The sequence below is a fragment of the Bufo gargarizans genome, chromosome 6 (assembly GCF_014858855.1).
Source record: "Bufo gargarizans isolate SCDJY-AF-19 chromosome 6, ASM1485885v1, whole genome shotgun sequence".
NCBI classification, from domain to species: domain Eukaryota; kingdom Metazoa; phylum Chordata; class Amphibia; order Anura; family Bufonidae; genus Bufo; species Bufo gargarizans.
In genome coordinates, this window is record NC_058085.1 from 97,956,247 (window position 1) to 97,977,490 (window position 21,244).

The window sequence follows — 21,244 nt, forward strand, 5'->3', positions numbered from 1 at the left end:
CCCCCCCCCCCCCCTATTTCTAGCTATCACCCCACCGTTTTTATTTGCCTACCAGGATTTTAGTGTGACATTTCACTAACGAGCAAGAAATCTCTTACTGCTGTGTTAACACTCAGGAACGTTGACGTCAATACGTGGATTATTTTTTTTGAGCTTTAACATATTGTGACTGTAATTTTTAGCTGCATTTTCTCTTTAGCAGAAGGCTTATGTTACACATTCTATACCTTATCTAAAGATCTTGATTTTAACATAGGGCGGCTTTTATCACTTGACGTGGAGCAGGGGACCCTGTACATTTTCCTGCTATGGTCTTGATCTGAATGTACGCCTGTATTTTTTTATTTTTTATTATTATTTTTTGTATTAATTGTATTGCAGAGGTCCACTAATCACCAGGCTGTTTTACTGTCAACGAAGTGCAATTCTACACAGCCGTATCTGAGGTCATTATGGCTCATCTCCACCTCTGCTTCCCCACCCTCCAGGGGAATGTGTCATCAGAAAGAACCCCTTGTTTAAATCACATTTTCATCTTAAACATTTTTTTATTTTTTTTATCATTTTGAGCTTTTTGAAATGTTTCATGTCATTTATCTATATTTTTTTATTTTTATTTTTTAATTTTATTTTTTTTAAATATATAATCCTGCAATTTTCATACTGGCCACTAGGTCTGATAATGGCTCATGATTTCCTGTTCTGCACAGGTAAGGTCACTTTTCAGTAGCTATTTTATCATCTGGCAGAATTACAGTAAGTCTCACCTCTGTATAGATAACACAAGGTCCACCATTCACAATCAGTGAATAGATCAGTTTATCTACTCTCTCTTGACTTCTGTGCTTGGAAAACTCTCCCATCAAAGTCAGTGGGGTCAGCTTTTGTCCATTGTGTCTATGGCCCATGTGGCTGCTCTCAGGGAGTCTTAACATATTATAGACCTAGTGGCCAGTGTGAAAACTGTAAGACATTAGTTTTGTCTTTGTTTTTTAGTTTTTTTTTACTATAGATAGTGACACACTTTTTTCTTAAAATATAAAAAAAAAAATTCTAACATAAAAACTTGATTTAAATAGTATATTTTCTGATGGCACATTCCCTTTAAGAACATACCAGTCTTCTAGGCATTTGTACTTGGCGTTGGTAATACAGGTGGAGACATAGATCTCAAATATTTCTGTGTAAATGTGTCCTTTGGTTATAGGTTTTTAAGCTTCAGTGTGTTTGATAATATGAAATCCCTCCATTCAATTTTTTTTCCAATCCCCTTCCCCCTCTATGATCAGTAACCTCCCATAGGTCACTCTATGACCAGGAACAATGTTACCACACAAAGTCTTAGAATTTTTTTTTTGTTTATGATATGATAGATTTTGGTTATTTGCAAAAAAAAAAAACAACAACTAACAAACGGCGATATCGTCCCAATTACTGTACAACGGCAATTGATGTTGATGTGGTTTGACCTTCCTACAATGGCGACCATTGGCGGTGGGTTACTGTGTAATGTTTGGTGAGCCCTGCAGTGTGCGAGGCCCTTCTGATGACTTCTATTAATGTTTTATAAACATTCTGTCCATCCGCTGAGGGTCCGCACATTCACATTTCACCCTCTTCCTCATGTTTACGTCTTCTTTCCGGACCCAGGTATTTGTTTGATATATAAATATATATATATAGAGAGATTACTTGTGACTTAGAACTGGTGTAAATAAAGAGATGCTTCTAATTTAAATGTTTAACTCGTCTATGTCTTCATTTTTGTCCTTTGTCATAATTATTCTATAATTTAAAGGGGTCGGCTACTTGTCACCAGTGTGTTTGTAAGATGCGTACATAGCAATTACTAATATATCCGTTGTGAAAATTCTGTGCCGTTTTCTGTATTCCATAAGGTATGCCCCCTTGTTTGCCAAGTCCTTTGCGCTGTCCACAGAGGTCCTGTCCATAAAATGGCCGCTGATGGAAGGTCATGTGACCGGACAAATCGCTCAAATACACTGTCCCTGACCTCTGTGCTTGCACTGTTTAGGGCAGTAGTAGTGTGTTAGAATGGAGGAGGCGGAGTGATGTGCCCGGTCACATGACCCTCCATCAGCAGCCATCTTATGGACAGGACAGAAGACTTGCCCAAGAATGGGGCATGGCTCATGAAATATAGCAAATGACACACAATATCAACAAAGTTTATGTTAGTAAATGCCTTATAGTCATCTACATACACATTGGTCACAAGTGGCCAACCCCTTTAAACAAATCCAAGGCTTGCCCTACAGATCCCAGGCTCATAGCCACAGAGACAAATTACCACTATGGAAATCATGGTTAGTGTTGATACTAAAGCTAAGCTGATTTATGATATATATACTCAGGATGTGTGAATACACCCAGGGCTATGGGTGTATATTTATTCACTCAGTGATCATCACAGTGCCCACTTATTTTGCTTCCTGCTTCTGGGAATCGTGAGTGAAAACAGTTATGGTTGCCAAAACCACTTTCACGTAGAATGTATAATTATGCTTTCCTCAATTCTTAGGATAATCTGTGCGTTTCCGCACCAAAAACTGCACGTGTTACTTGCAGTTTTTGATGCGGATGTTCTGCACTTCTCACCCTAGGGTGAAAGTCGCACAAATAACTGAAATACTGCACTTCAAGATCCGCACAGCAGGTCAATTTTCGCACGTAAGAAAAACCATACATGAGATTTTGTGAAATATTTGCTGTTACTATGTTTTTCTTCCGTACTAGAATCTGTGCGTAAAAACCACACTCCTCACCCTTGGGTGGTAATATCGCTTGGTTATGGAGGGTCACACCCCATCCCTCTCCCATACTTTTCAGTAGTGTTTGCCATTCAGGAGAAGAATTGAACGGTATCCGTATTGGGTTTTTTAAGGAATTCTTGACAACAAAGCACAACACTATTGCTTGTGACTGGTTTTGTCTTAGGTTACGGTTATCTGCATGATATTCTATTCTTTGAACTTTTTCCATAAAATAACAGATGCCAGTCTTTGTGCCTCAGTAGATTTTATTAGCTGACTAGGGGTGGGATGTGATCAGAGACCGGGGGGGGGGATCAGGCACAGCTGTTGCAGCTGTCCGGGAAGCCATTGTAGTATCTGGTCTGTTCATTCTTCATGCTGTCATGATAAAAATAAAAAATAAAATGTTAATTTTACACAGGGCACAACACTTGTGCTTCTCAGATTCGGTTTAGATGCTTTATGTAAGGCTACATTAAAAGCTGCGCTTATTTCCCTTATTCTGACCCTTTAGACCTCTTTCACACGAGCAGTACGGATTCTCTCGGTATCTGTTTAGGGAAAAACTGATGATTTTTCAGTCAGTTTTGTCTGCGATTTTTGTTCAGTGTTTTCAGTTTTTCCACACGGGTGCAATCAGTTTTTAATGTGTTTTTCCCACACGTGGAAAAAACCCCCGATAATCTACATCTACCAATCATCAGTGAAAAATGCATTTCATCCAGATGCAATCTGTTTTTTACTGAAGCTCCATTCACTTCTATGCTACTAGAGCGTTGTGAAAACACAGAATATGGCCTCATTTACACGACCGTTGTTCTGGTCCGCATCCGAGCCGCAGTTTTTGCGGCTCGTGTGCGGACCCATTCACTTCAATGGGCCTGCAAATGATGTAGCCAGCACTCCGTGTCCTGTCAGCATCCGTTGCTCCGCCAAAAAATATAACCTGTCCTATTCTTGTCCGTTTTGCCGACAATAGGCATTTCTGCAATGGGCCGCCTGTTCTCATGCACACGGGCGGCTTCCGTGTTTTGCGGACCGCAGAAAGCAAAACGGTCGTGTGCATGAGGCCTATATAGAATATTCAGCTATTTTTTATTTTTTTTTCCCTGAACGTGCACAGGCCCATTTAAAATGAATGGGTCAGGATTCAGTCTGGATGCGATGAGTTTGCTTCACGCATCGAACCCTGGCAGAAAACCCGCTTGTGTGAAAGAGAGGTCTCATAAGAGCTGAAGAAAGACTATACAGAAGTACCGGATTTGGCACATAACTGATAGCAACGGAGTCGAAGAGATCCCATTCGCTATAATGGGATACATTAGGTTTCCGTTTTATTTTATTTTTTCAGCTGAGAAAAAAGGCATGCAGGACTTCTCTCCTTTATTTTTAATGAATTCTGGGATGGAAACCCATCTCCCAACTCCAACGCAGATGTGACCGCAGTCTATTACTATTCTTCACTTAAATGTTTAATAGTAAAATCTTACAAAGGCAAAATCCTTAGGTACCGCTAACTAGAGGAGCCAATATTGTGTGCTTGTGTTTCATCCATAAGACCCTAAGTGTTTTGCAGTCTGCAAACCACGTCTCCACAAAACAGATACCGGTCATGCTGCAGAAGGTAGGACATGATCTGAAGTCAATGAGTCCGCGCCACGATGCAGCTTGCACGCGGCCGGTGTCAGTGTTTTGTAAATCCCCAGTTTGCAGACCACAAAACACTTGCGGTTGAGAGCATGAGGCCTTAGTTTAAAGGAACACTCTGGGCAGAACAGATACAATAATGCTGGTTGGAGGGATTCTCGTCTGTCTCAAGCCCTGCTCTATGTATAGCAAAGCATGTGCCCAAGTTCTGCTAAAAGAGGTTTTCTTACCAGCGACAACTCCTTTCAGAATGCAGGCAATCACCCCATGTCCCTCTCCCAGCCCCTCCAGCCAACTGCTGATTTTTCTAGAGAAGCAAAGGCCAGCCAGGTATGCCACTGCAGGGCATGGCGGCCATTTAGACAGCAGCCCTTGTAATACAAGGATGGACAGCTCAAGTCTGCCAGAACGCAAGCCGCACATATAGAGTGGCTCTGTATTATAGCTTGGAGGGGGTCATGAGCAGGAGACCGCCATCTCTATGATATCCATATGCGATGATGGAGCTTATGCACAGGGGTTGTCTTCATAAGAGATCCCCTTTTGATTTTTACCTAAACCGAATCCTCCCGAAAAGGATGTCTTGTCTTAATCATTTTTTGTCTACTTATACGAGCAGTGGAACTTGCACAGTACCTTAACTAAATCCTGGACTAGGTGTGTTCCTAGTACAGTGAAAAATGAACCTTGCTAAAAGAGATGGGGGATATAAAGTTGGTAACCAACAGTGGAGAGTCACAGCCACCATGACAAGCCAGGAGCAAGGTACATGCGCTGCAGAGGCAGCAACAGTGTATTTTTTCCCTGTCTATTGTACACCTCAAACCCAAGTTACAACTTCTATTGGTGCATGAACCAACTAGATTAATGAAATACCGCAGATATTGAAAGGGATTCTGTCACCTCTTTTTACCCTATAGAGATGCGGACATGCACGGCTAGATCGCCGCTAGCATGTCCGCAATATACCTGTCCCATAACGATTGTAAATCAGCCTGGTAAGGAGCCCAAGGGGGGTTCTGGAGCCCAGCCATGCCCCCCTGTGAAAGGACCCCAGCACCACCTGTATCCAGGAATCCCCTCCTTGCTCACAAAGTCAGATCGCCGTGAGCTTGCACATGCGCAGTGTCGGCATAGTGTTCCTTCCCTGTGCTGGCATCAGCCTCAGGGAAGGAACTGCGCATGCGCGAGCTCGCGGCGATCTGACTTTCTGAGCAAGGAGATTCGTGGATACATGCGGGGCTGGGCTCCTTCAGTGGGCATGGCTGGGCTCCAGAACAGTTAGTACAGCCCCTTCGGCTCCTTACCAGGCTGATTTACATATATATATATATATATATATATATATATATATAACACAAATAGTGCAGCAGCACAGTCAGAGTTGGTGGACTGGGTGCAAATCCCCACAGAGGTAGGCCACTCCTCCACGATATACAAAAGGTGAAATAACGAGGCAGCACTTCCAGCTTTAGGTGTACGGGTGAAGACCCCAAACTTTCATCCAAGCGACGTTTCGGCCTACTCAATGAGGCCTTTATCAAGCTTGATAAAGGCCTCATTGAGTAGGCCGAAACGTCGCTTGGATGAAAGTTTGGGGTCTTCACCCGTACACCTAAAGCTGGAAGTGCTGCCTCGTTATTTCACCTTTTTTATATATATATATATATATATATTTTTAGTATCAATAAAACCACACAGAGCTAGGCGACATGCTAGCGGTGATCTAGCCATGCATGTCCGCATCTCTAAAAAGAGGTGACAGAATCCCTTTAAGGAAGGGGAACGCACAATATTCCCAATAAGAGACAAATTTTAAAAAGTAGTTTTTACCTTGGAAGAAGCCGCTTCTCTTGTTCGGGAACGCAGCTTGTTAACTTGTGCCTCTGCTACATCTGCTCGTTCTTCTGCATCATCCAGTTCATGTTGGACCTTCCTGTACTTCTGTAGGTTGGAGTTGGCCTGCGTCTCCTGTTGTAGGTATACGGTAAGATTTTATTTTAACTTTACTCAGTATGATGGGAATTGATGACTGCAAAATTAGTTTTGTGGCAGTAATGTCATCTTAACATAAGTTACTTACAGCCTCCTCAGATTGGCGCTTATAGCTCTTGACTTTCATCTGCAGTTTATCAATCAGGTCCTGCATTCGGGCCAGGTTTTTCCGATCTTCTTCAGTCTGTAAGAAAGAAACCACCATGTTACTGTGTAAATGTCTGTGTATTCTGCTTGAATACCATTTATTATATCATTTATGGGCACTTACAGCAGGGATGATTGCATGTTTTTCATGCTCAGTATAGATGAAGTTGTTTAAATATTTTATTATCCAGGAAAATGTAATACTGAGATGTGGAGACATTACCTGGTAGGTGAGCTCCTTAATCCTCCTCTCATATTTCCTTATTCCTTTCTGAGTTTCGGCATTCTTCTTTTGCTCGATCTCAAGTTCTCCTTCCAACTCTCTCACCTGGTAATAACATAATGAACAGATATAGGTATACTTGGTGTAGAGCTCTTCATCTTTGAGTGTTAACTCAGTATATTGTTGTGAGAAATTAAAATCACAATTTGCGGCCATAGCATTATCTATAAAGGGCTTTTCACCACAAAAAAACTTTTGACGTTTTGAGCAGATATCATTAATCAGGCCTGAGGTGCCAGAAGTCCTTGGCGGGAAAAGCCTTTTCAAGACCTTTTTAATATCGCAAATGTGACAACCCCAAGAAATATTCCCAAGTCATCTTTTCATGATCCCTGTGGCGCATGTAGCACGCACGCATGCCATGCAATAAAAGGGATCAGTAAATCTCAGAAAATTCACTATTTACAGCGTTGCATATGTAATAAGGATCTATATTTTCTCCTTGGTTGTCTTGTGTGGCAAATGCAACTCTGTAATAGACAGTTTGACTATCGGCAAAACGCCAACAAAGCACATTTTCTATTATATCACCAAGGGTCTATTAACGTAAAATTAGTCAATTGTCTCTAGTCAAGGTCTAGAGACGGGCTCGATCATCAGGCAATCCAAATCTTTCGACATGTTAAATATCTTTTGCAGGCAACGATCTACCGCCGGCAAACCACTATACAGCATGGGGATGAGCGATGGCATAGCGATTGTTCCTTTCCATGCTGTGGAGGAGATCACTGCATGTAATAGGAATGGTCTTCTCCACTAGTGAGCAGGCGATTACCGGGAGGGAACGCTTCCATCCCAATAATTGTGCTTTGTTATACAGCCTTAACTTCAGGGCAAAATAAAAAAATAATCTTCGATCAGCGCCAGTTTGCACCTGCTTGATTACACGAGCCTATTCAGACTTTGAATGAGAGAGGAACAATTGCTACCAGTTGTTCCTCCCTCATTCTCTTCCTATAGAAGCACATCCCTGATTACACAGGAACATGTGCTGTTGATTATTGGGCATTATTCAACCTGAGGAAAGATGTCAATCAGCCGATGAACAAGCTCAGTTGATCGCCTGCTCGATTTATATGTGCCAATTATCAGGAACGAGTGTTTGCATTCCCAATAATTGGCCCAAAATTGTGCAGTCTAATAGGACCTTAAGCAAAGTTTTAAAAATATTCTACAGTTTTTGTTGTCTACAGCTCCTTTTGCCAACCTTGTGATTCCAAGTTCAGAGACCACAAACCCAGTGTAGTTGGATTCTGTAGAAATCTTCTTTTCATGTGTTCCCTACTTCTTGCTAACTTAAAGAATGTATGCTAGTTAGAAGTAAAGAGCGGAAAGGAAAGAAAAGTGCAAGATCAGACCACACAGGGTTTGTTTGTAATTTGTTGTCCTGGAGATAAATGGTTCTTCATATAAGAGCTGTAGATTAATATCAGTGGGATATTTTAAAACAAGAATATATAGAAAGTTCTTACATTTTTCTTCTAAGATGTTTTGGCGCCATTAAATGTATACACAGTCTTTAGAGGGGTTGTCTCGTCTTGCCATTACTAAGGCGAGATGAGACACAGTCCCGACCACCAGCCAGCCGGGAAACAGTAGCGCGCTCTGTCGCTCGCTGTTTCAGTAGCTCCCATTGTGGTGCATGAGAGCTACGAAACAGCATAACACAGCAAGCTATGCTCTTTCTAAGTTAGGTCTCATGCACCACAATGGCAGCTACTGAAACAGCGAGCGCTCCGCTGTTTTCCAGATGGCTGGTGGTCGGGACTGTGTCTCATCTCGCCTTACTAACGGCGAGAGGAGACAACCTCTTTAAGGTCAAATGCACATGTTGAAGACGCACCTTTGCTTCAAGTTTTTGGATCTGTTTCTTCCCTCCTTTCAAGGCTATTTGTTCAGCTTCATCTAGACGCATCTGTAGATCTTTTATGGTTTGCTCCATATTCTTCTTCATCCTCTCAAGGTGAGAGCTGGTGTCTTGTTCTTTCTTCAGCTCCTCTGCCATCATTGCTGCCTGTGTGGGTGACATACAGAGCCTATTAGAACACTCTCGTTTATAAAAGACCCCTCTTTATATGTCTTGTAGGACCATGATTCCTAGACAGAGATGGTCTCCTACAGTGAACCTAATCCTTCTCATGAGAATCTGAGACACTACAGGCTGGTCATTTCTTAGCCAGCATGTTTCATAATGTTATGTATAATATACTAAGAATGAGCCGAATCTTACATCAGTGATGGCTTTCTTAGCTTTTTCCTCAGCGTTCCGACATTCCTGGACAGCTTCTTCTACCTCAGTGGTCAATTGTGAGATATCTGCATCCAACTTCTTCTTCTGATTAATAAGGCCGGTGTTCTGGTAGGTAAATACAGTAGACAGATTGATTAATTTAATGGTATTTGGTAAATATTTAACATGCACTTGAAGCTATGACAATGTTACTATCCTTATTAGGTCTCTGCTAATGTGTTGTAGGCCCAGGACCAGTTGCAGACTATATCTGCCAGTATTCATCCCAGAAACTATTTGGTCAATCCAATCATACTATTTAACTCAATATGTTTTATTAGAATCCATGAAAGGGGGTGTCCAGTACTTTTATATTGCTGGCCTATACTTAGGTGTCCAACACCTTTTACCTCCACCGATCAACTGATTTGCTAGCTCCGGCACCAGAACCACACTGCTCCAACCGTTGTGTAGTGGACAGAAGTGGTTACTGTAGCACTACTCCCATTGATGTGAGTGAAAGCAGCACTGCAGTAACCAGCTCTGTCCACTTAACAAGAGCGGCTGGTCAGCAGGGTGTCAGACCCACGCAGATCAGATATTGATGACCTATCGTTAGGGTATGACCACACAGCGCTGGGCCATTACCAATGCAGACTGCCTAATACAGTGCAGTCTTCATTAGTTAAATAAAAGGCAGCGTGGTACTCAACCGTAGCACAACCTTGCTGTGTGGTTGTACCTTTAGGATAGGCCGGCAATATAAAAGTGCTGGACAACACTTTTTTATTTTATTTTAAATCAAACCTTTTTTATTATAAATTTGCTAAATTTTGTGCATATATGAAATTAGTACAAATCCACATGTATGAACGTATATAAACCCAATTTGGGTATAACAGTAGTCAAAGACTAAACATATACAATTGTATAACCTCCATCTCCCTCCCTACCCTGAACCGTACCATGCCGAATTGACTTTATTCCTCTCTTCTTTTTCGGTTTGTGATGTTATAGTCCTCGCTCCTGATGTGTCTCACATTCCAATAGACCTATAGTATTTCCATGTTTATATCACCTGGCAATATCGCCCCATTGACATGGTTAGCAGGCGTCTAGAGGGCAATCCTGGCGTCGCCAGCCATGGTCCCCAGATAGACTCAAACTTTTTAATAGTACCTCTTTTATAATACACTCCCCTCTCTAAACCAATTATATATCAGCTTCCTGGCCTGATATAGTGATCTACTTATACCAATACTAATACCCTCTGTGGAATCATCTTGTAATAAGCCCAGTACACATGTTAACGGTTCAGCTGGAAGTCTGATTTTATAGACCTCAAAAATAATATTCAATACTGCTCACCAGAAGGGCCCCAAGACAGAACATTCCCAAAACATATGGATTATATGTACGTCTGGTATATCACACTTAGGGCAATTAACTGTATACCCATCTTATTGAGGAACGCTGGTGTCCTGTATACCCTATGTATTAGATACAACTATGAGATTCTGTGCGTCTCACACAGTGATAGCGCAGGACCCGGACAACACCTTTGATGATTCTCCTCAGCCCAATACAGTCCTTCCTGTTTAGAAACTAAAACCAGTGTATAATACCTTACAGAAAAGGAAAGTTTTTTTAGATCTCTGCTTTATTTAATGGGACTTCAGCTATGGTCACTTTTTTAAATCTCCCTTCTAAAAAAGTGACAAGTTTCTTAGTTCAGTATACAATAGTCATTTGTTCATTTGTCTTTGTTGCAATTTTTCCTAATTTTAGCAAAAACTGATTTTTTTTTTTCCCAAAAAGTTGCTGCTATTACCAAAATCTAAACAAAAGCCAGAAAACACGACTGCTGCAAGTACAGAAGTCTAACGTAAACTGGGAAAAAGTATAATGGAAAGACTGGGAAAACACAGCTTTTGGCATACTGATTGAAGTGGCCTAAGGTTAAATCACAAATGAGTTAAAAGAAGCACCACTGTCTTAACCAATGAGGGGTTAGTGGGAATTTGTGACCACCTTTTAGCTCTTTCACACCTGTGTTCTTTTCTTCCGGCATAGAGTTCCGTCATCGGGGCTCTATGCCGGAAGAATCCTGATCAGTTTTATCCTAATGCATTCTGAATGGAGAGAAATCCGTTCAGGATGCATCAGGATGTCTTCAGTTCCGGACCGGAATGTTTTTTGGCCGGAGAAAATACCGCAGCATGCTGCGCTTTTTGCTCCGGCCCAAAATCCTGAAAACTTGCCGCAAGGCCGGATCCGGAATTAATGCCCATTGAAAGGCATTGATCCGGATCCGGCCTTAAGCTAAACGTTGTTTCGGCGCATTGCCGGATCCGACGTTTAGCTTTTTCTGAATGGTTACCATGGCTGCCGGGACCCTAAAGTCCTGGCAGCCATGGTAAAGTGTAGTAGGGAGCGGGGGAGCAGTATACTTACCGTCCGTGCGGCTCCCGGGGCGCTCCAGAGTGACGTCAGGGTGCCCCAAGCGCATGGATCACGTGATCGCATGGCACGTCATCCATGCACATGGGGCGCTCTGACGTCATTCTGGAGCGCCCCGGGAGCCGCACGGACTGTAAGTATACCGCTCCCCCGCTCCCCACTACTACTATGGCAACCAGGACTTTAATAGCGTCCTGGCTGCCATAGTAACACTGAACGCATTTTGAAGACGGATCCGTCTTCAAATGCTTTCAGTTCACTTGCGTTTTTCCGGATCCGGCGTGTAATTCCGGCAAGTGGAGTACACGCCGGATCCGGACAACGCAAGTGTGAAAGAGGCCGCATCACCTCACAAGAGGTATTAGGAGGAATAATTTTTAGTTACAAAAATGATCATAAGGTGTAGATGCACATAGCAGTTTCACTACAGTTTTTGGAATCCCCCTCATGTCACCACCCAAAAGTAGGCAAGTACAATGAGTGAGTGTATGTGTGTATATGTGTGTGCTTGTTGTCTTATTTGTCTATGACCATGTCCTGGCTCAGCTCCTAACTATTCAGGAAGCATCTTTAAGGTAGGTTCAAACTTGCATTAAATGGACCCGACAGGCTGTTCCGGCAGAGGACAGCCTGCCAGAGTTCACCGGATAATGTTGTTCATTGTAGGATCCCATTTAAGTGTAAAGGGATCCAGCAGGGAACCGGTTGTTTGCCAGCTTTGTCCGGCTGAAAACTGGCACTTATGCTGGAAAGCGGCCAGATCCATTATAGTCAATGGGATCATGCGGTGAACAGATCCGGTGATCTCCGACAGGGTTTTCTCTGCCAGAACAGCCTTACAGATCCATTTAATGCAAGCTACTAAGTTACCTGTTCTTTAACAAGTACTGTCTATTCCATCATTACTTAGCACACCTGTGCATGCAGAAGGTTGACCCTCTCCGTAGCCTCCAGCAGTTCTTGCTCCGCCAGTTTCCTTCCTCTCTCAGCCTGCTCCAGTGCCGCCCTCAGTTCCTCTACTTCAGCCAGCAGCAGATTATTACGCCTCTCGAGGGCCGCAGCTTGTTCCTTTAAGTCATCGTTGTGCCGTTGGGTATCATCCAGCTCAATTTGCAGATCCTGGAAGACAAATACAAAAATGAGACATATTTCTATATTGAATAGTTTATATACCTCGCAGGAGTCTGTAAACAAGTAGCATCATGCAAGGCTATGGTCAATAGATTACATTTACAATTAAATACCGACCTTTAGCTGAGATTGCAGGTGTCGGACCATCTTCTGTGACTCTGCAGCCTGACGATTGGCGTGATTGAGTTGGATTTCCATTTCATTCAGATCCCCTTCCATTTTCTTTTTCAGTCGAATGGCCTCATTCCTGGCTTTAGCCTCTGCATCCAGACTCGCCTGCATGGATTCCATAGCACGCTGGTGATTACGCCTGCAAAAAACAAGCAGTTAGATGATTTCCAGAATTAATTGCAATTTAACGTTACATAGTAAAAGAAAAGTCAATGAAATTGCTGAGGACTTGTGCAACTTGTATGTTCAATTATTATTTTAAAGAGCTAATTTAAAGAGGTCGAAGTACAGAAATAAGGGAGTTTGTCCTTCAAGAGCTCCAGCTTATTTCCTCAAATATTTGTGGTTGAAATTTGCTAGTTACAAATTTCCATGAAGGATTAAGGGTCTACTATTTTGAGCATGGACATGCTTCTGTTTTTGTAGGAGGGTTTTATCGTATCTTTGATTCTGATCCCATTTGCTGGCCATAGCTGACCAACCAAAAACCTTGGTGTCTCCTATTAACAAATTTCTGGCAAGTATTGTTTTCCATATTTAACCTGTATAGCCTAAATGTGTAGGGAAATTAGACGTATAAACTGCTCACAGTTATGAGCCTTACCTGAGATTTTCTATTTCTTCATCCTTTTCTGCCAGTTTTCTGTCCACGTCTGCTTTGATCTGAGACAACTCAAGTTGAATACGCAAAGTCTTACTCTCTTCATGCTCCAAAGCGCCCTGTAATGTATTATATTGTCAGGGCAAAAAATGAAAAATGTCATCCAGTACACATTATGGGTAACTCTTGTATTCACACTTACCTCCGCCTCTTCAAGGGCTGCTTGAATATCGCTCTTCTCACTTTCTAGGGTCTTCTTCACCTTTTCAAGCTCATGAATTGTTTTGCTGCTGGAACTAATTTGATCGGTCAGATCAGCAATCTCCTCTGGAGCAGAGAAAGAAATGAATATTACAGAAAGCTATAGTAGTACAGCTGTAAATATAATTATGGGAAATTGTCCAGATCTGTCATAGAAGGACTAATTTAGGACCCCCTGAGTCAGAACAGAGGGCTGGGTTGCATGGCAATGCTACATGTCCCCTGCATTGTCATAATCTTTGTCTACTTGCCTTGCAGATTTTTGTTCTCTCGTTTCATTGTTTCTAGATTGTCTAAAGACTCCTCATATGCGTTCTTCAGCTTGAAGAGCTCAGTGCTCAAGCTGCGGGATTCCTTTTGTGATGCCTCCAGCTCAGCCTGGGTCTCCTCATATTTCTGCTTCCATTCTGTCAGGATCCTGTCAAAGTTTCTTTGCTTCTTGTCTAATGCTGCAGCAGCAGAGTTTGCTCGCTCCAAGTCAATAACCAAGTCTTCAATTTCAGTCTGGAGACGATGCTTGGTCTTTTCTAGTGAGGAGCACTTGGCGTTTGCAGCTTCTATTGCTTCCTCAGCATCCTGAAGCCGTGCCGCAAGCTTCTTCCTGAAAATTAATACATTTTTATGAGCAAGAACCTCTCTGTAAAATTAAGTTCTTGGGAAAGTGAGAATGAAATTAAACATACTTGGCATCTTCCAGCTCTTCAGTCCTCTGAATGGCATCAGTTTCATATTTGTTCCTCCACTGAGCCACCTCTGCATTTGCCTTTGATAGAGACCTTTGCAACTCTGCTTTGGCCTCCTGTTCCTCTTCATATTGTTCGCGCATAAGATCGCAGTCATGACGAGATGCTTGCAGTGCATGCGCTAATGCATTTTTAGACTAAAACAGAAAGTAGGCTTTGTTATAGCAATTTTACTATGATATCCTACATGCAGCCCTGTGTGTCATGTTATCACTAGTATGGTCCACATCTTTACCTTTGTCTCCTCTTCCAGTTGCCTTTTCAGCTCCTCGATGCTCTGAGTGAAGGAAGCCTTGCCCCTGCTCAGCTGGTTGACAAGAGATTCCTTTTCCTCCAGAAGACGAGAGAGTTCTCCTAACAACCCACATAGATAGAACAGCAGTTTTTGCTTTGCGATATAAGTTACCTCTTTACCCCAGATTTCATTTCAGAACTAAAAGCTCTGATTAGGCTCAGGATCTCAGCTAGCTCTGACATGTCCCCAATTCCTCTCACCCGTCTTTGAGTCTCTGTTACTAGGGACGGAACTTGCCTGACAACAGGTAGTAGACTGCAAGTTAAAGGGGTTGTCCGGGTTCAGTGCTGAACCCGGACATACCTCCATTTTCACCCAGGCAGCCCCCCTGACTTGAGCATCAAAGCAGTTCATGCTCCGATGCTCTCCTTTGCCTTGCGCTAAATCGGCATTTTCAGGAGTTCCGGTGACTAACCGGGCTGCCAGGAAGCCCAGTGATGTCACCAGCGCTGATGGGCAGGCTTTTTTTTTTTTCAGGTGGAAACAGACATATTCTTTTACTGACACAATTTAGAAATGTGCTAATTGCACCATTCTCTATTTAAATTAAATGAAATTGTGTTAAAGTAAACAACTACTCTTTAAGTAAGTTATCTTACCGTTCTCTGTCTGTAGTCTTGCTCTGTGCAGGGACATGTCAGCTAATTGTCTTTGTAATTCATCTACTTTGCATTTTGATTCACTTAGTTGGTCCTCATACGTCCGGCATAACTTCTCTGCATTCCCCTATAATTTAAAAAATTTCATAAAATCAAAAAAATGTGCAGATGTCTCCCTTCTAATTTTGAAGTTCACTGCTGATTATTACATCTACTCAGCTCAAACCAGGCAAGATCTCTGACCTTATTTTTTAAGAGTTGTTCAATGTTTGAAGACAAATCATCTAGTTCCATCTTCATCTCACTTTTCTCTTTCTCCAGTTTCTGCTTAACCCGCTGCAGGCTGTCAATCTGCTCCCCAAGTTCAGCCACAGTGTCCGCATGCTTCTTCCTCAGACCAGCAGCAGTGGCTTCATGGTGAAGTGTGGCTTCTTCCAGATCCCTGCGTAACTTCAAGAATTCAGCTTCCCGCTTCTTGTTCATCTCAATCTGGACAGATGTGGCCCCACCAGCTTCTTCTAGACGCTCGCTTAATTCCTCTAGCTCTTTGGCTACTTCAGAGCGTTGTTTCTCCACCTTTGCTCGGGTAGCTCGCTCTGCTTCCAACTCCTCTTCCAGTTCTTCAATACGTGCCTATGTGATAAATGAAGGAATTAGTTTGATAGTACTCAGAGGTTTTCATAATTTCTACTCACTCAAGAATTTGGGAGATTTATCAAGACTGGCATTCCCATATTGTAGTCCTGATCCCCTGTGCTGGAGTAAGATGCCTTTTCATAAATTTGTCACATGGCTGGCCCTCTATGCGCCAGAAACTCAAGTCTCCTCCAGCCAGAGGAGATAGCTCAAGTCTATGCCAGTCTATCACCTATGCCAGTTTCTGGTGTAAGTTATGGTAAATCCAGCGGGCCATGCAAAGCCCTGCCACTATTGTAGTTTAAAAAAAGAACCCCAAAAAAGCTAATTATGGTGCAAATATGGCATGCGCCATAATTTCCCCAAATTTTTTTTCAGCACAATAGTGGCATAAATAGCTTGCGCCGCCTGTCTCAGCTCCCTCCTGATGCGCCGCCTGCCCCAGCTCCCTCCTCATGCGCCGCCTGCCCCAGCTCCCTCCTCATGCGCCGCCTGCCTGCTTATCTCACTTTATGAATGAACAGGCAAGCGGCGCATGACAGAGTGAGCTGGGGCAGGCGCCGCATGACAGAGGGAGCTGGGACAGGCGGCGCATGAGGAGGGAGCTGCGGCAGGCGCTGCGCCGTCTTAATGTTATACATTCGGTATGTAAAAACATGGCTTCTTAACATTATATCGGCGTATAACACGCATACATCATTTGCCCCCTATTTTCAGGGGGAAAAAGTGCGTGTTATACGCCGATAAATACGGTAAATGTCCCCCAATGTGTGTAAGTTAATATATAACTATTGGAGATTAACAATTTAGTTATTTTTACATCTAATATCTGAATACAATTTTTCTTCTGTTTAATAATTCTAATATTACTTGTCAAATACATGGATGCAAACAAACCTTTAACAAAAGGTACACTCAGCAAAGTCCAAAAATTACCTGAAGTTCTTTGATTTTCTTCTGTAGCTGAGCGGACATCATTTGCTCATCCTCGATTCTTGAGTTTAGCTGACTTATCTCGAAATCTTTCCTACAGAACACGAAGAACAAGTCCAGGAAGTCAACTATACGGATACTATCAAATTATTCAGTATATTATTAACACAGTGAGACACATTTGAGATAAGTAGGTAAGGGTCTTTTTACAAAGGCAAATGAATTGCTTATAATGAGCGCTGAGAGATAATAAAGATTGGCGCTCGTTTATATTAAATTAGGGCAATAATCAGGAGGGATTTGAATAAATTATCATTTTTGCAAACTCATCCCCTGGATGAGTACATTGTTTGCAGCCCATCTCCTGTTTACAGGGGGAGATATCCTGCCCACAGACAATCATTTTTTTATGCACACATAAAAGAGGAGATCAACGACAAATGAGCATTTGCCATTTGTTGGCCGATCGTCGGTAATGTTTACACCGGACGGTAATAAGGAAATGAATATTCATTAACCTGATTAGCAGCCTGTGTAAAAGGGCTTCAAGTGTGAAGAGAGTACAATAAAGTCAGTGATCATACTGTAGACCTGTATTTTTTTTTAACTTTTGATATGTCATAGTGATATATCAGAGTTTTTGATCTGTGGAGCGCTAAAACCACCACCGATTGCTAAAACACTGAGAAAGAAGCGCAATCCCTCCTCACTGCTGAAAACAAACTGGAGAGGAGCTCATAGACTTTTCATAGAGCCCATCTACATCAGCAAGGAGAGATGGAGCTCTGGGCGCTTCCTTATGTTCATTTTAGCAATCAGCTGGGTCGCAACTCTCGGATCCCTCGCTGATCAAAACCTTTTGATATCCAAAATAAAAAGCATGTCGCCAGCATCTCCATCTTGCGGCTTTATTCCAAACCAGTCAGCAACATTTTGGCTTATTACAAGCCAGTCATGGCTTGAGAAGGGCTAGTGATAAGCTGAAACGTTGCCTTTTTCTTATGTACTGATTGAGTGGTGATGAGCCTGTCCATTGTGAGCAATGCATTGCGGAATTGAATATTGGGCGCTGGTGCTATCTCCACACATTACTTCTACAAAACCTTTGATATGTCACTATGACATTAAACTTTTTTTTTTTTTTTGTAAGTACAATTAAACACTCTAAGGCTGGCCATAGATGTTTAGTTGACAGCTATCTTTCCCAGTGCCCCATACATCAAATGCATACTGGGCCATGGATGAGAAGAGGAGATAAAGCTGCTTCCAGACACCTGGCAGCGTCTTATCTTCCCGAGAACAAAAGGATTGGGCATGTTGAAATCCAACTGCCTGATCCTTATATCTTCAGACATTTGCAGTCAGGAGGCCCCCCGCACAGATTAGATGGTTGGCTGGTTCAGCCAATGTACATCTAATGTGACTGGCCAGCTTGTTTTGTAAGCCACTCTGTAATTAATGGCCAGGGCTCTTTTTAGACCTCATTTTTATTTATACACTGACTGTAAAATCCCAGTGTATACTAAGCTATACACCTGCATATGCCACCCATTGACTCCCATTTTATGCAGTATGCTTTATTTTATTTTTTTAACCGAAGGCTCCGCATTGAAAAATGTAGTTGAATACGCATTTCAATGCAAGAGAAATGTTACGTCTATACACAATGCTCAAAAGTATGGCAAAATGGCTTTTTGCAGGCTATATACATACGAAGCAATTCTAAATGTATGCCATGAACCTACAGGACAAATGTGGTGTGAACACAGCCTTATTTTTAGCTGTTTATAGTCCACAACAGTTATGGTTTGAGGTAAATTACAATTATTGTTACACTGGTTATTTCATTTGTGATATCTATTGAGCACCTGATGTACTGCTTACTTTTTCAGTTTCTCTTCCAACTGCTGTTTGTCATTCTCCAGATCCATTACAGATTCCTGGGTAAGTTTCAGATCTCCCTCCAGTTTCCGTTTTGCACGCTCTAGATCCATTCTCAGTTTTTTCTCTTGTTCCAAAGACCCTTCCAGCTGCATATAGGTGAAAATATGTTGGTGTTTTATTATTACATGTGACACTTCTGAGATATGATGGCGTGTCATGAAATCCATGACTTAAAACTACCTACATCATCCACTTGTTGCTCTAGCTTAGCTTTGGCCTTGGTAAGTGTGTTGACTTTGTCTTCTTCTCCCTGCAAGTCATCCAGAGCTTGCTGATGTGCTTCCTGAAGAGCCTTCTTCTCTTTGGTAAGCTTAGCAATAATTTCATCCAAAGCAGCCATCTCCTCAACAAGGTTCTTCACCTGATCATGTGTAGAAGGAAACCAGTTACCAAATGAGTAAAGTTTTTTTTTTTATATATGTATATCATAAAACATTCACTCTTATCTCACCTTGTTTTCTGTTGCATGTTTCTCTTTTTCTACTTTGGCCAGTGTAATTTCCAGGTCATCAATGTCCTTCTTGAGTTCCGCACATTCGTCTTCAAGTTTCCTCTTCTTGGAAGTCATTTCAGAATTCATCTCTTCCTCATCTTCCAGTCGCTCAGTAAACTCTTTTACTTTTGCCTCTAGCTGAATCTTGGTTTTGATGAGGAGGTCACAGCGTTCTTCTGCATCTGCAAGATTGTCTTGCTCCTGTAGTTAGTCAGACAGATGCAGTGTTATTTATAATGTGAAAAACAGACACCGTTATCTACCCACTACAGGACATGAAAATCTTTTCACCTCACGTTTAATGGTTGACAAATATGAAATAGTCAAATGTTTGACGGCCCAGTGTTAATAACTTACTGCTTGGAGCTGAAGGCCCAGGTCATTCTTCTCTTGATTCAGTGTAACCTGTTTCTCTTCCAACTCTTTCCTTTTGGCTTCAGACTTTTCCAAAGCTTCCTTCAACTTCACGAATTCTTCCTTCATGTTGGCCATCTCTTTCTCTGTTTGAGCTGATTTCAGCAGAGGCTTAATCTTAAAAAAGAGCTTCATCCACGACCAGTTTTTGACGGCATTGAAGGCTCTTATGTTCCATTGGATCACCAGCAAAGCATCCCTACCAGGACAATAGTTAAAATCATAAATTTGCCCACTCTTGACCATGATCTAATATCACTGAAGGTACAAATATAACTTTTGTAATAATTTTTTCTTTGTAAGAAAATGGAAGTTTCAGATTGGTTTAAAACTTGTCAAGTACCTTCTTGCAATGATCTTCTGGTACTCAATCCTCATTATTCTACCACGGCTTCTGGCCTGCAGCATGGTAATAATCTTAGCTAAGCGTTCATCTCGCATCTCTTCTAGTTGGCCAAGCAACCCCGCCTTGAAGAAGACCTAGAGAATAAAAATGTTTAGATTAGCAGGGGCAAGACTGGTGCACACCTCCTCTGTCACTAAATATAACATGGAATATTATAATTTAAAGGGACAAAAATAAAGACAAATCATCATTAAAGGAGATTTTGCTCTGTAACTCTCTTAGATTTGCCACAGGCATGCATAACCAACTCTCTTATTGAATCTTTGGTAGGAAGAACATAAAAAACAAGGTTCTTATGTAATTTATCTTTAATGCATTATCTTTATTACATATAGTTAAATGAAGAGCCTATTCTTGTATCAGAGAGAACTATTGCGGAGTAGTGTGGTTATGGCTGCTACCTTAGTGTGCCCGAACTTGTACTGTGTGTGATCAATGTCCAGAGAACCCAGTAGTTTTTCAGTGGCTTTTCTGCTGTCAACAAATTTGTCATCTGGGATAGCATTAGGATTGAGGATCCGATACCTGTGGATAAATTGCGATAATTTTATATCAAATCTGGCTCCTTTTCAATATAAAGAGTTATATATCTACAGTGTAAATTCTCCTACTGTTAACTTTTCCACCTCATATTTCTGTCACTGAAAATCTTTCCCCATTGTCCACAACTTTTTCACTCAAATTACTGTATACTAAGAAGTTGTATGCTATTCTACAACTCCTGTTTCTAGAGCATTTGCATTTTCTGATCTGGCAAGAGCTTTATTTTCCCTACATACAAACTTGTTGTTGCTAAGGGTACTTTTACACTTGCGTTGTGAGGATCTGGCAGGCAGTTCCGTCTGCCGGAACTGCCTGCCGGATCCGGAAATCCGTATATGCAAGCGGATATCATTTGTAGACGAATCCGTATGCGGATCCGTCTGACAAATGCATTGAAATACCGTATCTGTCATCCGGAAAAACGGATCCGGTATTTATTATTTTCACATTTTTAAAGGTCTGCACATGCAATTTTAATGCCGGATCCAGCACTAATACATTTCAATGGAAATTAATGCCGCATGCTGCGGTATTTTCT

General features: G+C 41.9%; 1 protein-coding gene across 1 annotated transcript in view; it reads right to left on the bottom strand.

The window, feature by feature from the left end:
- Positions 1-3,022: 3,022 nt before the first annotated feature.
- Positions 3,023-21,244, bottom strand: part of MYH7B (myosin heavy chain 7B) — a 44,096-nt gene continuing 25,874 nt past the window's right edge. Inside the window, 22 exon segments of the mRNA XM_044296305.1 lie at positions 3,023-3,152; positions 6,255-6,392; positions 6,505-6,600; positions 6,787-6,891; positions 8,690-8,860; positions 9,077-9,202; positions 12,452-12,655; positions 12,785-12,977; positions 13,443-13,558; positions 13,642-13,766; positions 13,952-14,301; positions 14,384-14,580; positions 14,679-14,797; positions 15,338-15,464; positions 15,581-15,970; positions 16,910-17,000; positions 18,791-18,936; positions 19,035-19,211; positions 19,302-19,544; positions 19,701-19,956; positions 20,101-20,237; positions 20,565-20,688. Of these exon segments, the coding sequence (XP_044152240.1) occupies positions 3,141-3,152; positions 6,255-6,392; positions 6,505-6,600; positions 6,787-6,891; positions 8,690-8,860; positions 9,077-9,202; positions 12,452-12,655; positions 12,785-12,977; positions 13,443-13,558; positions 13,642-13,766; positions 13,952-14,301; positions 14,384-14,580; positions 14,679-14,797; positions 15,338-15,464; positions 15,581-15,970; positions 16,910-17,000; positions 18,791-18,936; positions 19,035-19,211; positions 19,302-19,544; positions 19,701-19,956; positions 20,101-20,237; positions 20,565-20,688 (3,643 nt within the window). The 3' untranslated portion in view covers positions 3,023-3,140.